Source organism: Theropithecus gelada, chromosome 1, assembly GCF_003255815.1.
Source record: "Theropithecus gelada isolate Dixy chromosome 1, Tgel_1.0, whole genome shotgun sequence".
NCBI lineage: Eukaryota > Metazoa > Chordata > Mammalia > Primates > Cercopithecidae > Theropithecus > Theropithecus gelada.
Window position 1 is genome coordinate 139,274,558 of NC_037668.1, and position 22,349 is coordinate 139,296,906.

General features: G+C 43.0%; 1 protein-coding gene, 1 non-coding gene and 1 pseudogene across 4 annotated transcripts in view; 2 read left to right on the forward strand and 1 right to left on the reverse strand.

The window, feature by feature from the left end:
- The first annotated feature begins 1,036 nt into the window (after positions 1 to 1,036).
- On the forward strand, positions 1,037 to 1,140 carry LOC112616407. The gene has a single exon (XR_003117630.1). It is a non-coding gene; the product is annotated as a small nucleolar RNA U13 (small nucleolar RNA).
- A 6,895-nt stretch (positions 1,141 to 8,035) lies between these two features.
- The window catches only part of LIN9 (lin-9 DREAM MuvB core complex component), an 89,078-nt gene continuing 74,764 nt past the window's right edge, over positions 8,036 to 22,349 (forward strand). The window contains exons 1-4 of one of the 3 annotated variants that reach the window (XM_025393474.1): positions 8,036 to 8,441; positions 16,786 to 16,818; positions 20,154 to 20,248; positions 22,047 to 22,151. In XM_025393474.1, the coding sequence (XP_025249259.1) occupies positions 8,195 to 8,441; positions 16,786 to 16,818; positions 20,154 to 20,248; positions 22,047 to 22,151 (480 nt within the window). In that variant the 5' untranslated portion in view covers positions 8,036 to 8,194. Of the gene's footprint in view, positions 8,442 to 8,569; positions 8,959 to 16,785; positions 16,819 to 20,153; positions 20,249 to 22,046; positions 22,152 to 22,349 lie in introns of those variants that run through there. The other 2 variants (XM_025393482.1, XM_025393493.1) reach the window with 2 other exon arrangements.
- Positions 13,709 to 13,818, reverse strand: LOC112616589 (annotated as a pseudogene).

Here is a 22,349-nt window from a genome sequence, read left to right on the forward strand (position 1 = left end):
CAATAAAGATCTTAAATAATTGTCAAAAAAGTTAAAATAAAAAATATAAACTGTATTTCTCAACATAGACTTCACCAAGTTCAGGACACTTTTGTAAGCAATACCAGCCATTTAGTCCATCCCTAAAGAACTGAGGGTCCTGGGAATGTAACCATGTCAGTGCAGTCTCTTTTACGATATTAACTGAAGAAAAATAGGTGTACTTTTATGGTTTTTTAAAAGATTAGGAAATGAAAAGAAGGCAAAAGGAGGCAAATCAGGACTGTAAGGTAGATGCCTAATGATTTCCTTTTGAAACTCTATTTATTTATTTATTTGTTTGTTTGTTTGTTTGTTTTTTGAGGCAGGGCCTCACTCTGTAGTCCAGGCTGGAGTGCAATGGCACAATCACGGCTCACAACAATCTCTACCCCCTGGGCTCAAGCAATTCTCCCACCTCAGCCTTCTGAGCAGCTGGGACTACAGGCATGCACCACCACGCCTGGCTAATATTTGTATTTTTTATAGAAATGGGGTTTCACCATGTTGCCCAGGCTGGTCTCTAATTCCTGGGCTCAAGCAATTCACCCACCTTGGCCTCCCAAAGTGCTGGATTATAGGCATGAGCCACCGCGTCCAGCCTGTTGAAAGTCTTGCTTGCACCGTTACCCATTTTGATGAGAGGAATGAACAGGAGCATTGTTGTGGCAGAGAAAGACTCCCTAGTGAAGGTTTCCCAGGCATCTTCTGCTACAGCTTTGACTAACTTTCTCAAAACACTCCCATAATAAGCAGATGTTATCATTCTTTGGCCCTCCAGAGAGTTAAAAAGTAAAATGCCTCAAGCATCCCAAAAAACTATTGCCATGACCTTTGCTCTTGACTGGTCCGCTTTTTCTGTGACTGCACCACCTCTTGGTTGCCATTGTTTTGATTGTGCCTTGTCTTCAGGATCCTATTGGTAAAGCCACGCCTCATCTCCTGTTATGATTTTTCAAGGAAGTGCTTCAGGATCCTGACCCCACTTGTTTAAAATTTCCATTGAAAGCTCTGCTCAATCCTTTTGTAGCTGCTGAGCACGATGACTGCGTGTTCATGCTCATTTGTGAGGTGTCCCACCCTTGAACCTTGTTACAACATCGGCACATTACCTGTCTGATATGGAAGGAAAAAAATATGCTCTGTTCTCTGCTCTTGTCTGCAGCTGATCTGAATGCAACTGTTTTGGCATCCATCCAATGAAAAGTTTGCTCAACTTTAATTTTTCTGTTAGAATTGTGTAAACTGAGCCAATTGAGGTATCTATGGTGTTGGCTATTGTTTCTGCTGTTAATAATTGGTCTTCCTCAATTAGGGCACAAATAAGGTTAATTTTTTCCTTGAAAATTGATGTGGATGCTCTGTTGCTTCAGGTTTCATCTTCAATATCATCTTGTCCTCTCTTAAAATGAGTTATCTATTTGTAAACTGCTGAATTCTTTGGTGCATCATCCTCAAAAACTTTTTGCAAATCATTGTTAAAAGAAAAACTTCAGCCTAATTAAAGGAGTTTAATTGAGCAATGGACAATTTGTAAATTGGGCAGCCCCTAGAATTACAGCAGATTCAGAGAGACTCCAGGGGTGCCTCATGGTAAGAACAAATTTGTAGGCAAAAAAAGTAAAGTGACATACAGAAATCGGAAGTGAGGTACAGAAACAGCTGGATTGGTTACAGGTTGACATTTGCCTTATTTGAACACAGTTTGAACACTCAGCAGTCTATGAGTGGTTGAAGTATGGCTGCTGGGATTGGCCAAGACTCAGCGATTGTTGCAGGCACATACTCCTAAGTTTTTAATCTTGTCTGCCTATTACAGTAGGTTATAGTTAGTCCACAAGGACTCAAATATAGAAGTATGGACTTCTTCTCAGGCCATATTTAGTTTGCTTTAAGAGCATCAATTTCATCATTCTTCCACCCAAGCTTCACTGTAAAGCTTCCATTTGTCCACCATCAAGCTTCACCACTGATGTTTGTTCTTGCTTCAATTTTAGCAGAATTTATGTTGCTCTGAAAGGGACTCTGTTCAAATTGATGTTTCAGACTAGATCCCATTCAGACATGTTATAATAAGTAAGTACAAGTTTATTTTTGTGCAAAAAATTTTTGAAATTCATGCATAGTTTTTCCCCCTTTTTTTTTTTTTTTGAGATGGAATCTTGCTCTGTTGCCCAGGCTGGAGTGCAGTGATGCAATCTCAGCTCACTGCAACCTTTACCACCCGGGTTCAAACAATTTTCCTGCCTCAGCCTCCTGAAAAGCTGGGATTACAGGCGCCTGCCACCATGCCCAGCTAATTTTTGTATTTTTAGTAGAGATGGGGTTTTGCCATTTTGGCCAGGCTGGTCTCGAACTCCCGACCCCAGGTGATCTGCTTGCCTCGGCCTCCCAAAGTGCTGGGATTACAGATATGAGCCACCATGCATGGCCAGTTTTTTCTTTTTTCTTTTTTTTTTTTGTTTTTTGAGACGGAGTCTCGCTCTGTGGCCCAGGCTGGAATGTAGTGGCCAGATCTCAGCTCACTGCAAGCTCCGCCTCCCAGGTTTATGCCATTCCCCTGCCTCAGCCTCCTGAGTAGCTGGGACTACAGGCGCCCACCACCTCACCCGGCTAGTTTTTTGTATTTTTTTAGTAGAGACGGGGTCTCACCGTGTTAGCCAGGATGGTCTCGATCTCCTGACCTCATGATCCACCCGTCTCGGCCTCCTAAAGTGCTGGGATTACAGGCTTGAGCCACCGCGCCCGGCCCAGTTTTTTCATAATATGCATTTTCCATGAACTTTCTTAAGACCTCTCATATATGACAGAATTTTCTTCCTTTTTTAGACTAAATAATTTTCCATTGTATTTATATACTACATTTTCTTTTTCCATTCATCCATCAATAAATACTTAAGTTGCTTCCAACTCTTGGCTATTGTGAAATAATACTGCTAAGAACATGGGTGTACAAATACTTGAGTCCTTGCTTTTAATTATTTTGGGTATTTATATTTAGCGTAGAATTGCTGGATCATAATAGTATAGTACTTTTGCATGTGTAAATCTTTGAAGAATCACCGTATTGTTTTCCATAGCAGCTGCACCATTTTACATTCCCAATAGCAGTACACGGTGTTCTGATTTCTTCACATCCTTGCCAACACTTGTTATTATCTGTCTTTTTTATCATAGCTATCTCAGTGGGTGTAAATTGGTATCTCATTGTGGTTTTGATTTGTAGCTCCCCAATAATAATGATCTTGAACAGCCTTTTGTGCGCTTATTGACTTATCTACTGTGGAGAAATGTCTATTCAGATCCTTCGCACATTTTTGAATAGGATTATTTGTCTTTTTATTATCAACTTATCAGAGTTTTAAATGTGTATAAATGTTTTGAGGCCGGGTGTGGTGGCTCAAGCCTGTAATCCCAGCACTTTGGGAGGCCAAGACGGGCGGATCACGAGGTCAGGAGATCGAGACCATCCTGGCTAACACGGTGAAACCCTGTCTCTACTAAAAAAAATACAAAAAACTAGCTGGGCGAGGTGGCGGGCGCCTGTAGTCCCAACTACTCGGGAGGCTGAGGCAGGAGGATGGCGTAGACCCGAGAGGCGGAGCTTGCAGTGAGCTGAGATCCGGCCACTGCACTCCAGCCTGGGCGACAGAGCGAGACTCCATCTCAAAAAAAAAAAAAATGTTTTGGATACAAGTGCTTTATCAGATATAAAATTTGCAAATATTTTCTCCCATTCTAAGGGTTGTCTTTTTGCTTTCTTGATAGTGTCCTTTGAAGCACACAAATTTTTAATTTTGATGAGGTCCAATTTATACTTTCTTTGGTTGATTGTGCTTTTGTGTCATAGCTGAGAAACTATTGCTTAATCTAAGGTCATGAAGATTTACACCTATGTTTTCTTTTAGGAATTTTTATAGTTCAGCTTTTACATTTAGGTCTTTGGTTCATTATCAGTTTCACATTTGTATTGTATATGATTTTTTAAAAAGTTTTGTTATAGTTTTCATTAGAGTAGTGTAACATACTAAACTCCACTAAACTTGGATGTTATCCATAGTATCTAGCACATGTAGAGAATTTTATCTTTTATTATCTCAATTTTATGGACATGCATTCTCACATTGTGATCTAGATAGGGCAGTGTAGTTATATTCACTCCCCAAACGGGAAAGACAAAGGCAGAAAGGTTGAACGACTTGTCCAAGATCATGGTGCTCACAAGAGGTAAAGCAAGGCTTAGAACTCATGTCTTCTGCTCTCACTCCTCGTGCCTGTTTCCACTGCTCTGAACATGTTCAGGGAGAGGATTCTGAAGGGAATTACCAGGAGGGTCATTGGGCACATTTTTGAGAATATTTATGTTGTAAAAGAGGGGTTCTCATTAAGGAAAGATACCAACAGTCACTAGAGATCTTGATAGGCACTTAATTTATAATATATCATGTAATCTTCCTAATAACCCTTCAAGAAAGGGAGAAGAAAGCTAAAAACTACTACTGAGTGTAATTTGTTCAAGAACACACACAAGGGAAGTAGGTGAACAGCAATTTGAACCTAGATCCTGGGGCCATCAGTACTCCTGGTGTAATTGGATGCTGGAAGAGGAAGTGCTGAGTGTGGAGTCCCACCAGCAACATAACTTAAAAAAATATATATGTATAGGCTGGAGAGCCTTTTTACCTCATTGTTGGCTGAGATACTCAAGCAAGGCAAGCTAAATTGTCTTTATTTGTTCATTACTAACTCAGATTCCAAAGTTTATCAATAGTATTTATAAAAACATTCACACACATATTATATACACACACACTATTTTTTTTTTTTTTGAGACGGAGTCTCACTCTTTCACCCAGGCTGGAGTGCAGTGGTGTGATCTCAGCTCACTGCAATCTCCACTGCTTGGGTTCAAGCAATTCTCCTGCCTCAGCCTTCCCAGTAGCTTGGATCACAGTCACAAGCCACTACTCCTGGCTAATTTTGTATTTTTAGTAGAGACGGGGTTTCACCATGTTGGTCAGACTGGTCTCAAACCCCTGATCTCAGGTGCTCAGGTGATCCACCTGCCTCAGTCTCCCAAAGTGGTGGGATTACAGGTGTGAGCCACTGCACCAGGCCCCCGACACACACGTTTTATCTTTAGTCATTGCAACTGTTTTCACAAAAATAATCCAACCCAATAATTGATAAATAGACCACAGGACTAGAAATGGTCAAACCGGATATTTCTAAAATGTGGCCATGTTTATTTTTCTTACGGTATTTTAAAAATTTTTTAGAATTTTTATGGGTACGTAGTAGGTGGATATATTTATGAGGTACATGAGATGTTTCTTATGGTGTATTTTTATTTAGGTTTTTCACGACTTGATGACCTTATCCATACCATGGTTTGTTTTTTTAAAAAAGCAAACACCACACACAGTCACATCATTTTAAATGGGAATAAGTGATTGCAGGAAATTTAATACCCGTGTCACATGTTGCTATGGTTTGAATGATGGTTTTCCCTCCCAAATTCAATTGTAACATAATCCCCAATGCAACAGTATTAAGTGGTGTGGCCTCTGGGAGGTGATTAAGTCATGAGGGTTCTGCTTTCGTGAATGGGGTTAATACCCTTATGAAAGGGCTCAAGGTTGATGGAAGTGCTCTCTTGCCTTTCTGTCCCTTCTACCATGTGAGGACACATCATGCATCCCCTCCAGAAGATGGAGCAATGAGGCACCATCTTGGAAACAGAGAGCTGCCATCACCAGACACCAACGTTGGCACTTTGATCTTGGACTTCCCCAGCGTTTGAAACGGTGATAAATAAATTATTGTTGTTGGCTGGGCACGCTGGCTTGTGCCTGTAATCCCAGCTCTTTGGGAGGCTGAGGCAGGTAGATCACTTGAGGTCAGGAGTTCAAGACCAGCCTGGCCAACCTGGTGAAATCCTGTCTCTCTAGTAAGAATACAAAAATTAGCCAGGAGTGGTGGCAGGCAGCTGTAATCCCAGCTACTCTGGAGGCAGAGGCAGGAGAATTGTTTAAACCCAGGAGGCAGAGGTTGCAGTGAGCCGAGATCACACCGTTGTACTCCAGCGTGGGTGACAAAAGCGAAACTCTGTCTCAAAAAAAAAAAAAAAAAAAAAAAAAATTCTCTATAAATTACCCAGTCTCAGATGTTTTGTTATAGCAGCACAAATGGACAAAAACATACGTGTAATCCTCCCATCACAGAGGGAGTCACTGAGGCACCGAAAAGTGGGCTAGATTCCTGCTTCTAGTACTTGCTTGCCATTGTCTTTGGACAAATTACCAGGTTGTTGGGAGAATCAAGTAAGCCAATCCTTGTAACATCTGTCATAAACATTCAATAACGAACCTTATTGAAGAGTTAGGTGTGCCTTGGCTTCGATCACACAGCTAAGAGCTAGATCTGGGGCTAGGATACAGCTTCAGGCTTTGGATTTATGAGAAGAGTCACTTAGAGTTTTTGTTTAAAAGGCAGATTATCGGGGAAGGGTCTAAAAACATTGATTTAAACAGTAGTTGTGTTGTTGCGTGTACATGAAAACTGCCTCATAATAAAACCAGGTTTGCCTTGGTCTAATGACACCTTGACCATCATGACATTCACACAAGGCTTTTGCTTCTCCCACTCATAACCTCTCATGTTGTTTTTTTTTTTTCTAGACGGAGTTTCGCTCTGTCGCCCAGGCTGGAGTGCAGTGGCGCAATCTCGGCTCACTGCAAGCTCCCCCTCCCGAGTTCACGCCATTCTCCTGCCTCAGCCTCCCGTGTAGCTGGGACTACAGGCGCCCACCACCACGTCTGGCTAATTTTTTGTGTTTTTAGTAGAGACAGGGTTTCACCGTGTTAGCCAGGATGGTCTCAATCTCCTAACCTCGTGATACGCCCGTCTCGGCCTCCCAAAGTGCTGGAATTACAGGCGTGAGCCACCGCGCCCGGCCTCTCATGTTTAAATTTCTATTCTTTCATTCTTAAAGGGCTGACCTTTTCCTGATCTCCTCTCCAAATTGATAGTGAAGTGCAAGCTGCTGCAGCCCGCCCCCCAGGTGCTGACAACAAGGACCAGTGTTTTAATCTTCTTAGAGAGCAGATCAGAGTGTGTTTAGAAGGCAAAGGAGAGGTTAAGCTAGCTCTGAAGGATTACTTTGTAAAACTGAACTTTCACCCTCCCTGTCTCCCTCCTACCTTAGCATAGCAGCACCCAGTTACCCAAGGCACAAAGCTGGCATCAGCAATGAGACTTCCTTCTCCTCATACCCAGTGACTCACCCAATCCTTTATTTTCCACGTCTTGAAAGGTGGAATGCATGCTGCCACCTCTCTCTAATACTGCCTATGCTGTGGTGATGGTGGTGGTAGTGGCTAACTGATGGGTGTTAGCAGCTATTATAAGGTCCTTACATCTATCAAATCATTTAGCCCTCAAAACAACTCTGTTACTTGCATTTTACAGATAAGAAACTGAGGCACAGAGAATTCGGTTAGGAAACCAACGTGCCGGAGATTATATAACTAGCAGCCCATCTGGATTCTTCCCATGGAGGCCCTGGGGCTCCAGAGCCCACCCTCTGCACCTCTCTAGCTACCAGTGCAGTCATCTCTCTTCTGTCCTTTGTATGCCCCAAATAAGCTTCTTCCTGACTGGTTCTAGGCTCTCATCTTGTCCCCCACCAATCCATTTCCCTTATTTTTGTTCGAAAACACAAATAGAAACATACCCCCATCTTTAGGTAAAACCCGACTTTTCCACTGCTCCAGTGCACTAAGCAAGTTCAACTCCTTAGCCTGGGCGGGCCTCTGTGTCATCTTAGTAAACCGCCTTTTAACTTTGTAGTTCCTGGGATTCACCCATGTTTGCTTAGCGGTCCCATTCCTCCAAACCCATAAATTCCTGGAGAAAAGGACTGGAGCTCAATGACATTTGTTAAATGAATTTTTGAAAAGCAACAGTGCTTTATTACTGGAAAGTGTTACAGATATTGTGAATTTTTTTCCTAGGGCTTCTTTCAATTTCGTTGAATTCTCGTCCAATATCATCGTAACATTTGATCAGGTAGTTTATCACCTTGTAGTGTCACTGTTCCTTTCTGTATCCTCTCGAAGCCTCCTGTTTTTCCTTTCCTAATTCTCTTCCAGCCCACTGCACGATCTAGTGTCGAATGGATGAAACATCTGAGAACAGTTCTTTAGCTGTCGGCCTAAATGACCAACTTCATGACCTCTCAAGGTCTCGCTCCCCCGCTACACGCAGCTCAGCTTCCAACATTCGGGAAAGGCGTGCCCGGCCGGCGAGGGGCCGCTGGGGCCGAGTCCCGGACGTCGCCACGCGCAGTGGGCTGCTGCGGCCGGCGCTCTCGGGAAAAGTGAGGGGACGGAGGCGCCCGAGCAATGTGGGTTTCGGGAACCGTGAATATTTCACTTTGCGTAGAGCCCCCTCGGGCAATGCGTCCCAGAACAGAGGGCTTCTTTCCCCCTGCCAGGGCTTCCCTCCAGTTCTCCACTCGGAACAAACAGCCTGCAGTTCCCGCAGCTGCAGCGCGGGCCGCGGAACACGCGCCTGGAGCGGGGCCCGGGCGGGACTCTGGAGCTGGTGCTGCTCCCCCAGCGCTCCGGCGCCGGGCCTCGCCGCGCGGCCTCCTTTCTCCCTTCCTCCCGCCCTGCTCGGCCGGAGGCGGCGGCGGAGGGGCGAGGTGCGGCCCCCCTTCGGCGGCACCTCCTCCCCGGGCAGGCGCGGGCGGAGCCCGGCCCGCCTCAGCCAGCCGCGGCGGGAGCAGCGCGGCGCAGCGCCGCGGGCAGCGAGCTCCGCATTCGAACCTCCCTCGCAAAGACAGTCTCCGCCCCACAATGCACCGCGGCGGGCAGCCTTTGAAAAAGCGGCGCGGCTCGTTCAAGATGGCGGAGCTCGACCAGTTGCCTGACGAGAGTGAGTAGCACCTCAAAGCACCCCCGCCTTTTCCCGCCTGCTGCCTGCCCCACGGCTGCACCGGCCGGGACGGACGGCCGTGCCCTCCGCTGGGCAGGTGGGCTGACTGCCAGCCCCACTGTGGTCCCCTAGTCCTCCCACTCCGGTGTTGCCGCCGCGTCGCCGCCTTTGTTATGGTGTCTGTGTGTTGGTTTCTGGGGTTGTGTGAGCGCCAGGGCCGGAAACCGAGAGCCCGGGAGTCCAGCCTGTGCCAGGCGGAGGCGGTGGCTGCTCCCCTGGCCCGACTCCGGCCCCCAGCCGAGGTGGGGGGAAGAGCGGCCCCCGGGCGCGGGGGCTGTCCTCGCAGCCTGCACCACTCGCCCGGCGCCGAGAGACGCCCGCCGGGGTTATGTAACTCGCCTGTCCCGGGGCCGGGGGAGGGCTCGGGCTGGGCACGGTGTGGTCCACGGCCCCTTCTTCTTGCCCCAGCTTCTGATCTTGTCCTGTCACAGCTCCTGCCTCTACGGGCACTTGTGATCTTCACTGTCCTCCCCGCCCCCCCACCGGTGTGTCCACCCCTGGAAGTGTTTCCGTGTCAGAGGGTTGGCCCCTTCCCCTGGGACCACAGGTGGCTGTGGACCTTTCCTGAGATCATCCAGCCCGGATACTCAGTATTCAGGTAGCCCCCGTCCCGCAGAGTTTATTCTATGTGTGTCTTAAGAGCCATGAAGGTACCTTTATGTATGGATGTGACCAACACAGCGTACATGTGCAGTACCCTGCCTGACACCCACCCTAGGGCATTGCCTCACCTATCCGTGTTTACTCACCCTGACGTCTAAGACGTGTATACTCACTTGTGTTGAGTAAGTAAAAGCACCAATTCCATAGTTTAAGGGCAATGGAACTTTTGTAATTTACAGTATTGCATAAATTATATGAAAAGGCAAATATGTTAGTTAATTACAAAAAAGTCCTGAATCCACATTCACTATTCAGTTTATACATATTTGTGAAAGGCTCAATCACTATTGAATCTATCTATGCACAAGGCAAATGGACTTTGAAAAAGAGAACTCAACATACCGATTCCATTTTCTTTGTGAGGTCATGTATTCTTAATAAGTTATAAAGTTAAAATAAAAGTTCAAGTTACCAAGCTGGTGAAAAGTTGTATTAAAAGTGTTGTGTTTTAAATTTGATAGAGAGCAGCACTAAGTACCACAGGAACTTTGTCCGTGATGGAACTGTTCTCTTTTGTGATGTCCAATAGGGTAGCCAAGCTACTAGCCATACGGGACATTTCAAATGTGGCTAGAGTGATGGAGGAACTGAATTTTGAATTTTATTTATATAGTCACATGTAGCTAGTAGCCACTGTATTGGATAGGGAACAGCTATTGACCAGTCATGAGTTGTATTGTTTATTTGTAGAATACAATTGATTGTGATTTATTTTATTTATTTATTTATTTATTTATTTATTTATTTTGAGATGGAGTTTCACTGTTATTGCCCAGGCTGGGGTGCAATGGCGCTATCTCGGCTCACTGCAACCTCTACCTCCCGGGTTCAAGCGATTCTCCTACCTCAGCCTCCCGAGTAGCTGGGGTTACAGGCATAAGCCACCATGCCCGCCTGATTTTTTTGTATTTTTAGTAGAGACGGGGTTTCTACATGTTGGTCAGGCTGGTCTCGAACTCCTGACCTCAGGTGATCCTCCCGCCTCAGCCTCCTAAAGTGCTGGGGTTACAGGTATGAGCCACCGTGGCTGGCCTTGATTGTGACTTTGAATGCTCCCAAATGAGTGTGGACCTACTAAGCACAGTGTACTTGTCATCCAAAAATGTTTTTCGTCATCCTTGGTATCTTTATCATAAAGATGTCTTATCACCTCTTGGATGTCACAATCACTAGAGCTCCTATTTTGGTTACTGCAGTCATTCTGTTGTAATGAGAGGCGTTTTAAGTGGCTTTCTTACAACTGCCGTTGGGAATATTTGCTTCATATCATCCAACATTTATTGAGAATTTACTGTGGTTCTTTGTAGGGACTTGGGATTTATATTAGGGTTCAAATTCCAGCTCCACTTTCAAATTAATATAACCTAATCATTTATATTACTTTGTGACATCTCTGGTACATTGATGTGTATTTGTGTGTATGTCTTGTTTAACCAGACTTCAGCTTTGTTGAAACCAGGGATTTTCTTTCTTTGTTATACAGTGCCACAAATCAAGTATACATAAATACTTAATTTATATGGAATTAATGCAAAGTAACAGGTATTATTAATGAAACTGGAGGAGGGTCTTGAAAAGGAAAAGCGATTTCAATTTGATACTGGAAATAACAGTATGTTTTTTGGCCACATTTAGTCAAGGAGTCTAGCTAATATATTATTCAGTAGTCAATATAACATTATCAATAATCAAAGCTACCATTTATTGAGTATTTACTATGAACCAGATGCCATGCAAAGGATATTATATGTATTTGCTCATTTAATCTTCATTTCAATTGACGTAAGTACTCACATTTTATATGAGGAAACTAAGGCTATCTTCAGCCCAGATCTTTCCTGAGCTCCCTTTCTTGATATCTCTTGCCTATTTCACATTTCTTCTTAGATGCTTCAAAGGCCCCTAGAACTGCACGAGTTTAAAATCCACCTCAGTCTTACCCCATGACAGATACTTGTAGTGATTCGAATGATTCCACTGTGCATTCAGCTGACAGGGCAGAAACCTAGAGATTTTCTTTGGCACTTCCCTCTCTCTCTTTTCTTTTCTTTTTTCTTTTTTTCCTGAGACAGGGTCTTGCTCTGTCACCTAGGCTGGAGTGCAGTGGTGTGATCTCAACTCACTGCAGCCTTTGCCTCCCGGGTTCTATCGATTCTCCTGCTTCAGCCTCCTGGGTAGCTGAGTTTACAGGCGCCCACCACCACACCTGGCTAATTTTTGTATTGTTAGTAGAGGCAAGGTTTCACCATGGCTAGGCTGGTCTCGAACGCCTGACTTCAGGTGATCCGCCCGCCTCAGCCTCCCAAAGTGCTGGGATTACAGGTGTGAGCCACCACGCCCCCCGGCCACTTTCCTCTCTTTCACTTCCCCTATTTAAGCCTTTACTAAGTCTGTACATTTTACCTTCTAAATATCTATCAATTCTACCCATTTCCTACCATCACCATAGCCCAAACTGTCACTATTTCTTCTCTTTACCAATTACCTCAGCCTCTCATTAATTCAGCCCCCTTCCCACAAACACAAAGCGAGTGGGATCCTTTCAAAATGAATATATGACATCCTCCTGTTAGAAACCCTTAGTAGCTGTAAGACCCTTTGTGGTCTGGCTGCTCCCTACCTCTCAGCTTTATGTCGTACCACTTGTCCCCTCATTCTATCCCTTTGGGTTAAATTGGACCTTTTTCATTCCCTATACTCACCAGTCTCCCCTTTTCTCCAGGGTCTTTGCACATGCTGTTCTCTCAACCTGGAATGCTAACCCCTCACACCCCCCTTACTTTCAGTTAACTTGTAATTATCTTTTAGATCCCCTTTTATGCTTCTTCAGAGAGCCATTTCCCATCCTCCCTGACTAAATTATGTCTTCTTTAAATCTGTTTTTTGTTTTTTAAAGAGACAGGGTCTCTGTCTGTTGTGTAGACTTGAGTGCAGAGGCATGATCATGGCTCACTGCAGCCTTGATCTTCTGGGCTCAGGAGATCCTCCGGCATCAGTCTCCCCAGTAGCTGGGACCACAGGCATGTACCACCATGCCCAACAAGGTTTTTGTTTTTGTTTTTCTATTTTTTATGGAGAGGAGGTCTCCCTATGTTGCTCAGACTGGTCTCAAACTCCTGGCCTCAAACTATCCTCCTGCCTTAGCCTTCCAAAGTGCTGGGATTACAGGCTTCAGCCACCACGCAGGGCCTATCTTCTTTATTTTTTTTTTAAAGATGGAATCTTGCTCTGTCACCCAGGCTGGAGTGCAGCGGTGCAATCTTGGCTCACTGCAACCTCCACCTCCAGAGTTCAAGCGATTCTCCTGCCTCAGCCTCCTGAGTAGCTGTGATTACAGGTGTGTACCACCAAGCCTGGCTAATTTTTGTATTTTTAGTGGAACCTGACTGGTCTCGAACTCTTGACCTCAAGTCATTTGGCCCCCGCAAAGTGCTGGGATTACAGGTGTGAGCCACTGTGTCTGGCCAGGGCCCATTTTCTTTAAATCTTTTTGTATTGCTATGTAACTTCCTAGTGACAGCTATTAACAGTTGCAGTTTTGTATTTGTTTATGTGATTGGTTAGTAGCCCCATCAGAGCAGGTATTGTTTCTGTCTCCCTAATTGCAGTCCCAGTTCCATGCATAACACCTGGCTTACCTCTGACCTTTCATACTATTCTTCCCTATGCAAGCACAGTCACCCCTCCTCCCTTCTTAATACTTAACCTGTTTGTTCCGCCCAGACTCATAGCTTTGATTTCCTCCTCTGTCACAGCTAGTTTTTTAGATGTTACCTCCTCAGAGAAACCATTTGTACTCAAAAGTAAAGTAGTTCGTACTTAGAGTAATTCCCCCCTCCCCACCAATAACACCCTGTTTATTTCCTTTTTCATGAACTATAATTATTATGTACTTGTTTATTATATATATGTCTTTCTACTAGAGTTTAAGCTTCCTGAGAGCAGAGGCTTTGTTTGTCTTGTTCTTTGGGGTAACCCTAGCCCCTAACAGTGCTTATGGTAGGCATTCAATAAAATGTTTTTTCCACATCAGATGGGTCATGTGCTGACTTTTCACAAAGTTTGAGAGACACATCTCACACATGAGTATGAAAACGAAGAATCTTTAGATTAATGAACACCTTGTTAGAGCAAGATTCTAATTTAATCAGATTCACCTGACTGAAAAATCCATGTTCTTAACCTATTTTTTGATTGCTTAAAATAATACGGCATTATATCAAAATTAACTGTAATATATTAGTTGTTCTATGCACTTTTACGTGTATTAACTCATTTAATCTTCATTTTACACATGAAGAAACAATAGCACAGAGAGGCAAAGTAACTGGCTTAAGGTAACATGCAAGAAAGTGTCAGGACCAAGATTCAAACATAGCTAGTCTCAACCTAGAACCTGTTTTCTTTTTTTTTTTTTTGAGACGGAGTCTCGCTCTGCCGCCCAGGCTGGAGTGCAGTGGCCGGATCTCAGCTCACTGCAAGCTCCGCCTCCTGAGTTTACGCCATTCTCCTGCCTTAGCCTCCCAAGTAGCTGGGACTACAGGCGCCCGCCACGTCGCCCGGCTATTTTTTTTTTTTTTTTTTTTTGTATTTTTAGTAGAGACGGGGTTTCACCGTGTTAGCCAGGATGGTCTCGATCTCCTGACCTCGTGATCCGCCCGTCTCGGCCTCCCAAAGTGCTGGAATTACAGGCTTGAGCCACCGCGCCCGGCCAGAACCTGTTTTCTTAACCACTATGCTATCCTGCATCTAGAAAAAGGAAAAAAGGGCCGGTTGCGGTGGCTCACGCCTGTAATCCCAGCACTTTGGGAGGCCAAGCTGGGTGGATCACCTGAGGTCAGGAGTCGAGACCAGCCTGGCCAACATGGCGAAACCCTTTCTCTACTAAATATACAAAAATTAGCTGCATATGGTGGCATGCACCTGTAATCCTAGCTACCTGGAAGACTGAGGCAGGGAGAATTGCTTGAACCTGGGAGGTGGAGGTTGCAGTGAGCTGAGATTACGCCACCGCACTCCAACCTGGGTGACAGAGTGAGACTCCATCTCAAAAAAAAAAAAAAGGAAAAGGAAAAAAGGTTAAAGGTGATTGGTCAGAATCCCCAGGATACGGTTCCTGCCTTCATGGAGCAGGAATGGATATTCTTATGGCCTATACCCCTTCAGCTCTCTGCTTAAACATCACCTTTCATAGAAGCTAATCATGAACACCTTATATACAAATAGTTTTCCTTCCCCCCCATCCCAACCCTGCATATTCTTCTGCTTTATTTTTTCCAGAGTGCTTATCATGACTCGATAGCTGTTTTTGTTTGTCTCCCATAACTAGAATGTACATTCCATGAGAGCAGGGACTTTGACTGTTTTGCTTGCTGTTGTATTCCCATTGCCTAGAGCAGGTAGGGACTGGCATGCCATCAGCACTCTACATATTCAGTGAGTGAATGGTTACTACTTTTTCTCAAATGCACTACATATCTGTTGGTAAACAGATGTGTGTATTATCTACTGTTGCTGCTTTGCAGTTGTGTTGCGTTGTTTGAGACTTTTTAGCAAGATTTTGTGTCATTCACCCCCATGACTTTACTGCCTTTTGTCGTTAAGCTTCATTTGCCATACGGAAGCTGTTATGATGTCCTGTTAACTATTCTTCACATCTAGGCAAGAGAGTAGAGTGAAAATAAGTGTCTTTAATGCTAATAGGTGTCTGTTTTACAAGTCTCTTATACTGACCTGTGGAGGAACAAATCAGTTGAAGTTTAGTGATCAGAGATGCAGAGTGTTTAAGGATCTGAGATGAAGTGTTTCATAACTACCATACTTTATCTGTTGCTTCTCATTTTAAGTCTGTTACCCATTTATAGGAGATGTAAATCACGGCTGCTTTTGTTTAATAGCAAAGAGGATTAATCTGTCCTCTCTGATTTTTGTTCCTAGTTCATGTTCTTTTTTATTTAATCCCCTGAGATCATCCTTAATTATTATTTTTCAGATGACTTGGACTTTGCAATGTATACATCCAGTTCTGAGATTTTTAAATTTAGTGCTTTCTCACTCTCAAAAAGCTTCTTTCTCTATTGACTTTTCTACTTTCCCTACCCATAGATCCTATCATTCATTCACACCAGAACCTGTGGCCTGATGTTTCTCAAAGTGGGTTACCTGCAACAGAATCCCCTGTTGTTTATTAATAATATAGATTGAGTCTAGATTCTGTGTGTATGAGGAGCTTCCTTGTTATTCTAATTTCTTTTTTATTTTTTTAAGGCGGAGTCTTACTCTGTCTGTCAGGCTGAAGTGCAGTGGTGCGGTCACAGCTCACTGCAGCCTCAACCTCCCAGGCTCCAGCAAGCTTCTCACATCAGCCTCCTGAGTAGCTGAGACTGGAGGCACGTGCCACCATACCCAGTGAATTAAAATTTTTTTTTAGAGACAGGATCTCCCTATGTTGCCCAGGCTGGTCTCAGACTCCTGGCCTCAGGCGATCCTTCCCACCTTGGTCTTCCAAAGCACTGGGATGACAGTTGTTAGCCATCACACCTGGCCTCTAATGTACAGTAGAGTTTGTTTTATCCAGTGGACCCCTCCAACTTTAGCCCCTCTTGGCCGTTCTGTATTCCCTTTTCCAGCTTAAATCTTGAAGTATTGCATATACCTGCATTCTAGACTTTCGCTTGCTATGACAGTCCCTGAATCATTTCCATTGTCTGTTTTTCCCACTCCATTACCACGTCATTCTTTGCCTCAGTAGATGTCAGTTCCCTTTCTCTTTTCTTCCAGCACCACAGCACACCTGGATGAGGATCCAAAATTACCTCTGTCCCCACTCTTGCTCTTTCTTCTCTTTCTTCATTTTCTTCTCCTGGAATGGTCTCCAGTTCTCACAACTTCAGCAAGACTCTCATATGTCTCTCTCTAGTTCTTTCTTTATCTGAGTTCTGGTTTATAGTTTGAATGGTATGCTAGATATTTCTAATTGCACATTCCACCATCTCTTCAAACTCAGTATTACTAAAACTAAATGGATCACTTTTACCCCCAAACCAAAGTCTTTTTCTCTTTGGTTATGAAATAATTACTGATTTGTTTTATTTTTAATTTCAGGTTCTTCAGCAAAAGCCCTTGTCAGTTTAAAAGGTAAGAAGTATCGCATTTTTAGGTATACCATAGCTAAAAGTCTAATTCATTAAATTCATCTGGATATAGTGTTTCCCTTTTCCTTCTAAGTTATGATTCATTGTAGCTTTTCAGTATTGGTTTTCACTGATAACCTTAAATAAATATGCTTTTATAGGAGAATTGATCCTCAGTTGTTAGAAATTGTTTTTAAAAATTTCTAAAATTATTGATTAAAAACTTTTCTAATTAAACATTCCATAAATATTTAGATTAAAAACATTTGTTAAACAACTGTGCTGAGCTATATGTTAGCATAATTGTTTGTTTGTTTGTTTGTTTTTGAGACAGTCTCTCTGTTGCCCAGGCTGGAGTACAATGGTGCAATCTTGGCTCACTGCAACCTCTGCCTCCCAGGTTCAAGTGATTCTCGTGCCTCAGCCCCCTGAGTAGTTGGGATTACAGGCATGTGCCACCATGCCTGGCTAATTTTTATGTTTTTAGTAGAGATGGGATTTCACCATGTTGGCCAGACTGGCCTCAAACTCCTGGCCTCAAGTGATCTGCCCACCTTGGCCTCCCAAAGTGCTGGGATTACAGACGTGAGCCACTGTGCCCAGCAGATTTTTTGTTTATTTATTTTTTGAGACAGGGTCTCGCTCTGTCACACAGGCTAGAGTGCGGTGACGTGACTACAGTTCACTGCAGCCTTGACCTCCTGGGCTCAAGTGATTCTCTTGCCTCAGCCTCCTGTGTAGCTGCGACCACAGGCAAATGCCACCATGCCCAGCTAATTTCTTTATTTTTTGTAGAGAGGAGGCCTCACTTTGTTGCCCAGGCTGGTCTCGAACTCCTGGACTCAAGGGATCCTGCTGCCTCAGTTTTGCAAAGTGCTGGGATTATAGGCATGAGCCACCACATCTGGCCTGTAATAGCTTATTTTTAAGAGTCTTGCTTTCACTGGGCACGGTGGCTCATGCTTGTAATCCCGGCACTTTGGGAGGCCTCATGAGGCAGGTGGACCACTTGAATTCAGGAGTTCAAAACCAGCCTGGCTAACATAGTGAAACGCCGTCTCTACTAAAAATACAAAATTAGCCGGGAGTGGTGGCAGACACCTGTAATCCCAGCTACTTGAGAAGCTGAGTCAGGAGAATTGCTTGAACCTGGGAGGCGGAGGTTGTCGTAAGCCGAGATTGCGCCATCGCACTCCAGTCTGGGTGACAGAGTGAGACTGTCTCAAATTAAAAAAAAAAAAATCTTGCTTTCTAAGTAATAATGCCCTGAAATAAAAGAATGATAGTACTTTTCTCATTCTAAGAAAAAGTTTGACATGTTCCTTGGTCTCACTATTTCTTTTGGCAGGTACATTAGACTAACCCTTTTAACACAGTTCCTTTAAAATTTTACCTCTTGATTAAGATTCTAGTAGGTCAATAAATTTGGAACCAAGTTAAATATTCTCAAAGGTTCATTCGTACTTTTAGTTTTTAAAGCTACTGTATTGTTCTTTGGATTGGTGATTTACCAAATTAAATCCTTCTAGCTTGAGGAGACCACTTGTCTTCCAGAACACCCCAATTTCTTTGCCTAGCAGGATCAACTCCATCCCACTTCCGTTCCTATGCGATTCTTAAAAATTATTCCATTATTCTTTTTCTCCCAATATTAAACTCATTTCTCTCTCCCTTTTTTTTTTTTTTTTTTTGAGACTGAGTCTTGCTTTGTTGCCCAGGCTGGAGTGCAGTGGCACAATATCTCAGCTCGGGTCAAGTGAGTCTTGTGCCTCAGCCTCCTAAGTAGCTGGGACTGCAGGCATGCATCACCACACCTGGCTAATTTTTGTATTTTTAGTAGAGATGGGGTTTCGTCATGTTGGCCAGCCTGGTCTTGAACTCCTGACCTCAGGTGATCCTCCCACTTTGGCCTCCCAACGTGCTGGGATTACAGGTGTGAGCCACCATACCCGGCACTCATTCATCTTTATAAAAACATTTATATAAGTATTATGTATTTCTTATGGAAAAAATGAGAAAATGCTGATGAGCCACTAGAAGAAAATAAAAATAACCATCTTGTATATTCATCCTAGTTTTCTATGCCTCTATATAAACATCTTTTACAAAAATTAAACTCACCCCTCTTTATTTTCACAATATGTCTAATCATTATAATGTGTGTAATCATAATGTCTATTTGATACAACTTTTTTTCTGGTTATGTACAGCTCTGAAGACATTTCTCTGAATTAAGGAAAACGAAATAACCACGCTGATTTACTTTTTCATTTTTTGTGAGAGGACAGAGACTCGCCGTGTTGCGCATACTGAAGTGCAGTGGTACTGTCTCAGCTTGCTTCGACCCTGGCTTGCTTCGACCTTCGCCTCCCAGGTTCCAGCGATTCTCTGCTTTAGCCTCCTGAATAGCTGGGACTACAGGGGTGCGCCACCATGCCCGGCTAATTTTTGTATTTTTTGTAGAGGTAGGGTTTCACCATGTTGGCCAGGTTGATCTCAAACTCATGGCCTCAAATGATCCACCCGCCTCGGCCTCCCAAAGTCCTGGAATTATAGGCATGAGCCATTGCACCTGGCCTAATTTCCTTTTTATATATCAAGTGATACACATATTAAATCAGAAAACATTTAGAAATATGCTCTAAATACAGTCTGGCATGGTGGCTCATGCCTGTAATCTCAACACGTCGAGAGGCCGAAGCGGGTGGATCACCTAAAGTCAGGAGTTTGAGACCAGCCTGGCCAACATGGAGAAACCCTGTCTCTACTAAAAATACAAAAATTAGCTAGGTGTTTTGGCACACACCTGTAATCCCACTACTGGGGAGGCTGAGGCAAGAGAACCACTTGAACCCAGGAGGCAGAGGTTGCAGTCAGCCAAGATTGTGCCACTGCACCCCAGCCTGGGCGATGGAGCAAGTACTGTCTCATACACAAAGAAAAAATAAAAAAAGAAATGTGCTCTAAATTCAAGGTTAGAAAGGGCTTTTTCCATTTTTGATTCCCCGGCTTTCAGAATTGTACCAAAATTTATGATATAGTTCTTGGCAAGTTGGAATGGAGAAATTATTAAAAATCCAAAAAGAAAGAAAAAGAAGCACATGTTTCAGTATGGACATTTAATACTTTCAAGATGCATTGCTTTATCAAATTATTTAGAGAGTTTGACAGAAAAATACAGAAGAGCTTTTTCATTTATAATAAATTATTATAGTAAGTATATTTTTTCCATATTGGTAAATATTTTAGATATATGGCTGTTATGAAAAAGGCAGTATTCATGGTATGAAATCCTTTGAACTAAGCCAAAATTTTATTAGTATTAATTATTTATTACAGAGGGAAGCTTATCTAACACATGGAATGAAAAGTACAGTTCTTTACAGAAAACACCTGTTTGGAAAGGCAGGAATACAAGCCCTGCTGTGGAAATGGTAAGGAGTGAGTTTTTCTTACATTTTAGAATAATTATAGCTAAGTTGTTTGTATTATTGTCATGTGTAAATTCTTGCAGCACAGTAAAAAATTTACAAGTTTTTTTCCCAACCTCAAGTGTCATTAAGCACTGTTTGATCTTATTTAGATAAATTAATTTGTACCCAATGATGATCTGGTCATCATTAAGCATTTGTTCAGTAATTGTGTAATAGTTTCTTTAAATAGGAAAAACAAAAAACTACAACTTAAAATTTTATCAGATATGCAAAAAATTTTACATGGCTTCATTCAGTACCTGCAAAAATATGTACATATATATATATATATATATATATATATGGTAAGGTATTAAAATCTTGTATAGCCAAAAAGAAAAAAAATCATTGTGTAACTCAAAGGTAAGTGCATTTAGAGATGGGAAGTAGAGATGAGCATATAATTGACATGACTAACGATTTTAGGAACTCTGTTTCTCTCCTGCCCTGCCAGGTAGCCAGGAGGTTTTAAGGGTCTGTCTTGAAACAATCCTGGAGTTGGGATAGACAGCAGCAGTCGCAGTAGCCTGGGCAGCTGGCCACAATGAATGTGAGGGGCTTTCCTCACATGTCAATTCCATCATCTTCATTCCCTTCCTCCTCTGCTTGTGGTCAGGGAAGGGGGGCAGTGTAGAATGGACTTCCTGTCAGGACTATAGAGTATCAAGACTCTGAGTGGGTTTAATTTCTTTTTGTTTTTCTTTTTTTGAGACGAGGTCTCGCTCTGTTGCCCAGGCTGGTCAGGAACTCCCAGGCCTAAGCGATGCTTCCCGCTCAGCCTCCCAAGTAGCTGGGACTACAGGTGTGTGCCACCATGCCCAGCTAATTAAAAAAAAAATTTTTTTTGTAGAGATGGGGTCTCCTTGTGTTGCCCAGGCTGGTTTCCAGCTCCTGGGCTCAAGTGATCCTACTGCCTCGGCCTTCCGAAGTGCTGGGATTATAGGCATGAACCACTGTGCCCAGCCAGAGTGGGTTTAATTTCAAGGGTTTGTAGACCTGAGTGGATGTTGCCCATATGTTGTTAGCCCTCTGCATATGTTTCTCTTCCAAATAGCCATGAGGAGTGGGAGAAGGCTTTGAAAAGGGTGTAGGTCTTACTGCAATATTATTTCTTTTTCTCTCTATTAATGAAACCTCTGAACCTAGGGTGAACTGTAAAATTTTTCCTATTACAGACCCTTAAGTGTATGATGTACTTTTGGTACTTAAACAATTTTTTTAGTTCTATGGGTAATTATCAGATATCTATCATGTGTATCTTGTATTCTTATTTACAAATGAAAATTTGGTTAACGATTTTTGACAGCAAATCTAGTATAATAGTATACACATTTAGGCTTACTCTTCTAGAGTGGTTTAGAATCTTTGGCCCGGCCCAGCCCTATGCAGCAGACATATGTCACACGCCTGATTGGTATTAACCCAAGCACCAACATAATTTGAACTGGAATTTCTGGAACTTATTTTCCTATCACCACTGTCCAAGGCTGCCAGTGTACTAAGGAGACTTGGGGTTCAAGTTTTACTTTATTCATCAGCTAGGTATTTCATTCATAAGCAACTTGCATAAATACATCTTACTGCTTTCTAAATCTGAGGTTATTTATATTTGGCTTTGTGTGCTTTGTGTTGCCCATACTTTATTCTTCCATACTGCTGATAATCCAGAGTTAGCTCAGTTTTCCAAGTATAGAATTGTATTTTGGAACAAAAATGGGAGGGTTCAGCTTTTTCATTAAATGAAACATTTCTATCATAGCCTTTCAGAAATTCAAAACGAAGTCGACTTTTTTCTGATGAAGATGATAGGCAAATAAATACAAGGTCACCTAAAAGAAACCAGAGGGTTGCAATGGTTCCACAGGTATGTGTGTGCTAAAATTTTGTTTCATTGGAAAGGAAGTAAGCAAATGCTCAACCTAATAAAGTTTATATTTCTGTTACATTTTTAGTAACAAGTTCTTTTCTTTAAATTCGTACTGCTACTCTGGTCCTGTTTTAGTTACCTAGAAAACGTTATTTTTTTGATCAACTTTGAAACAGGATAGAAAGCTGGTCATTA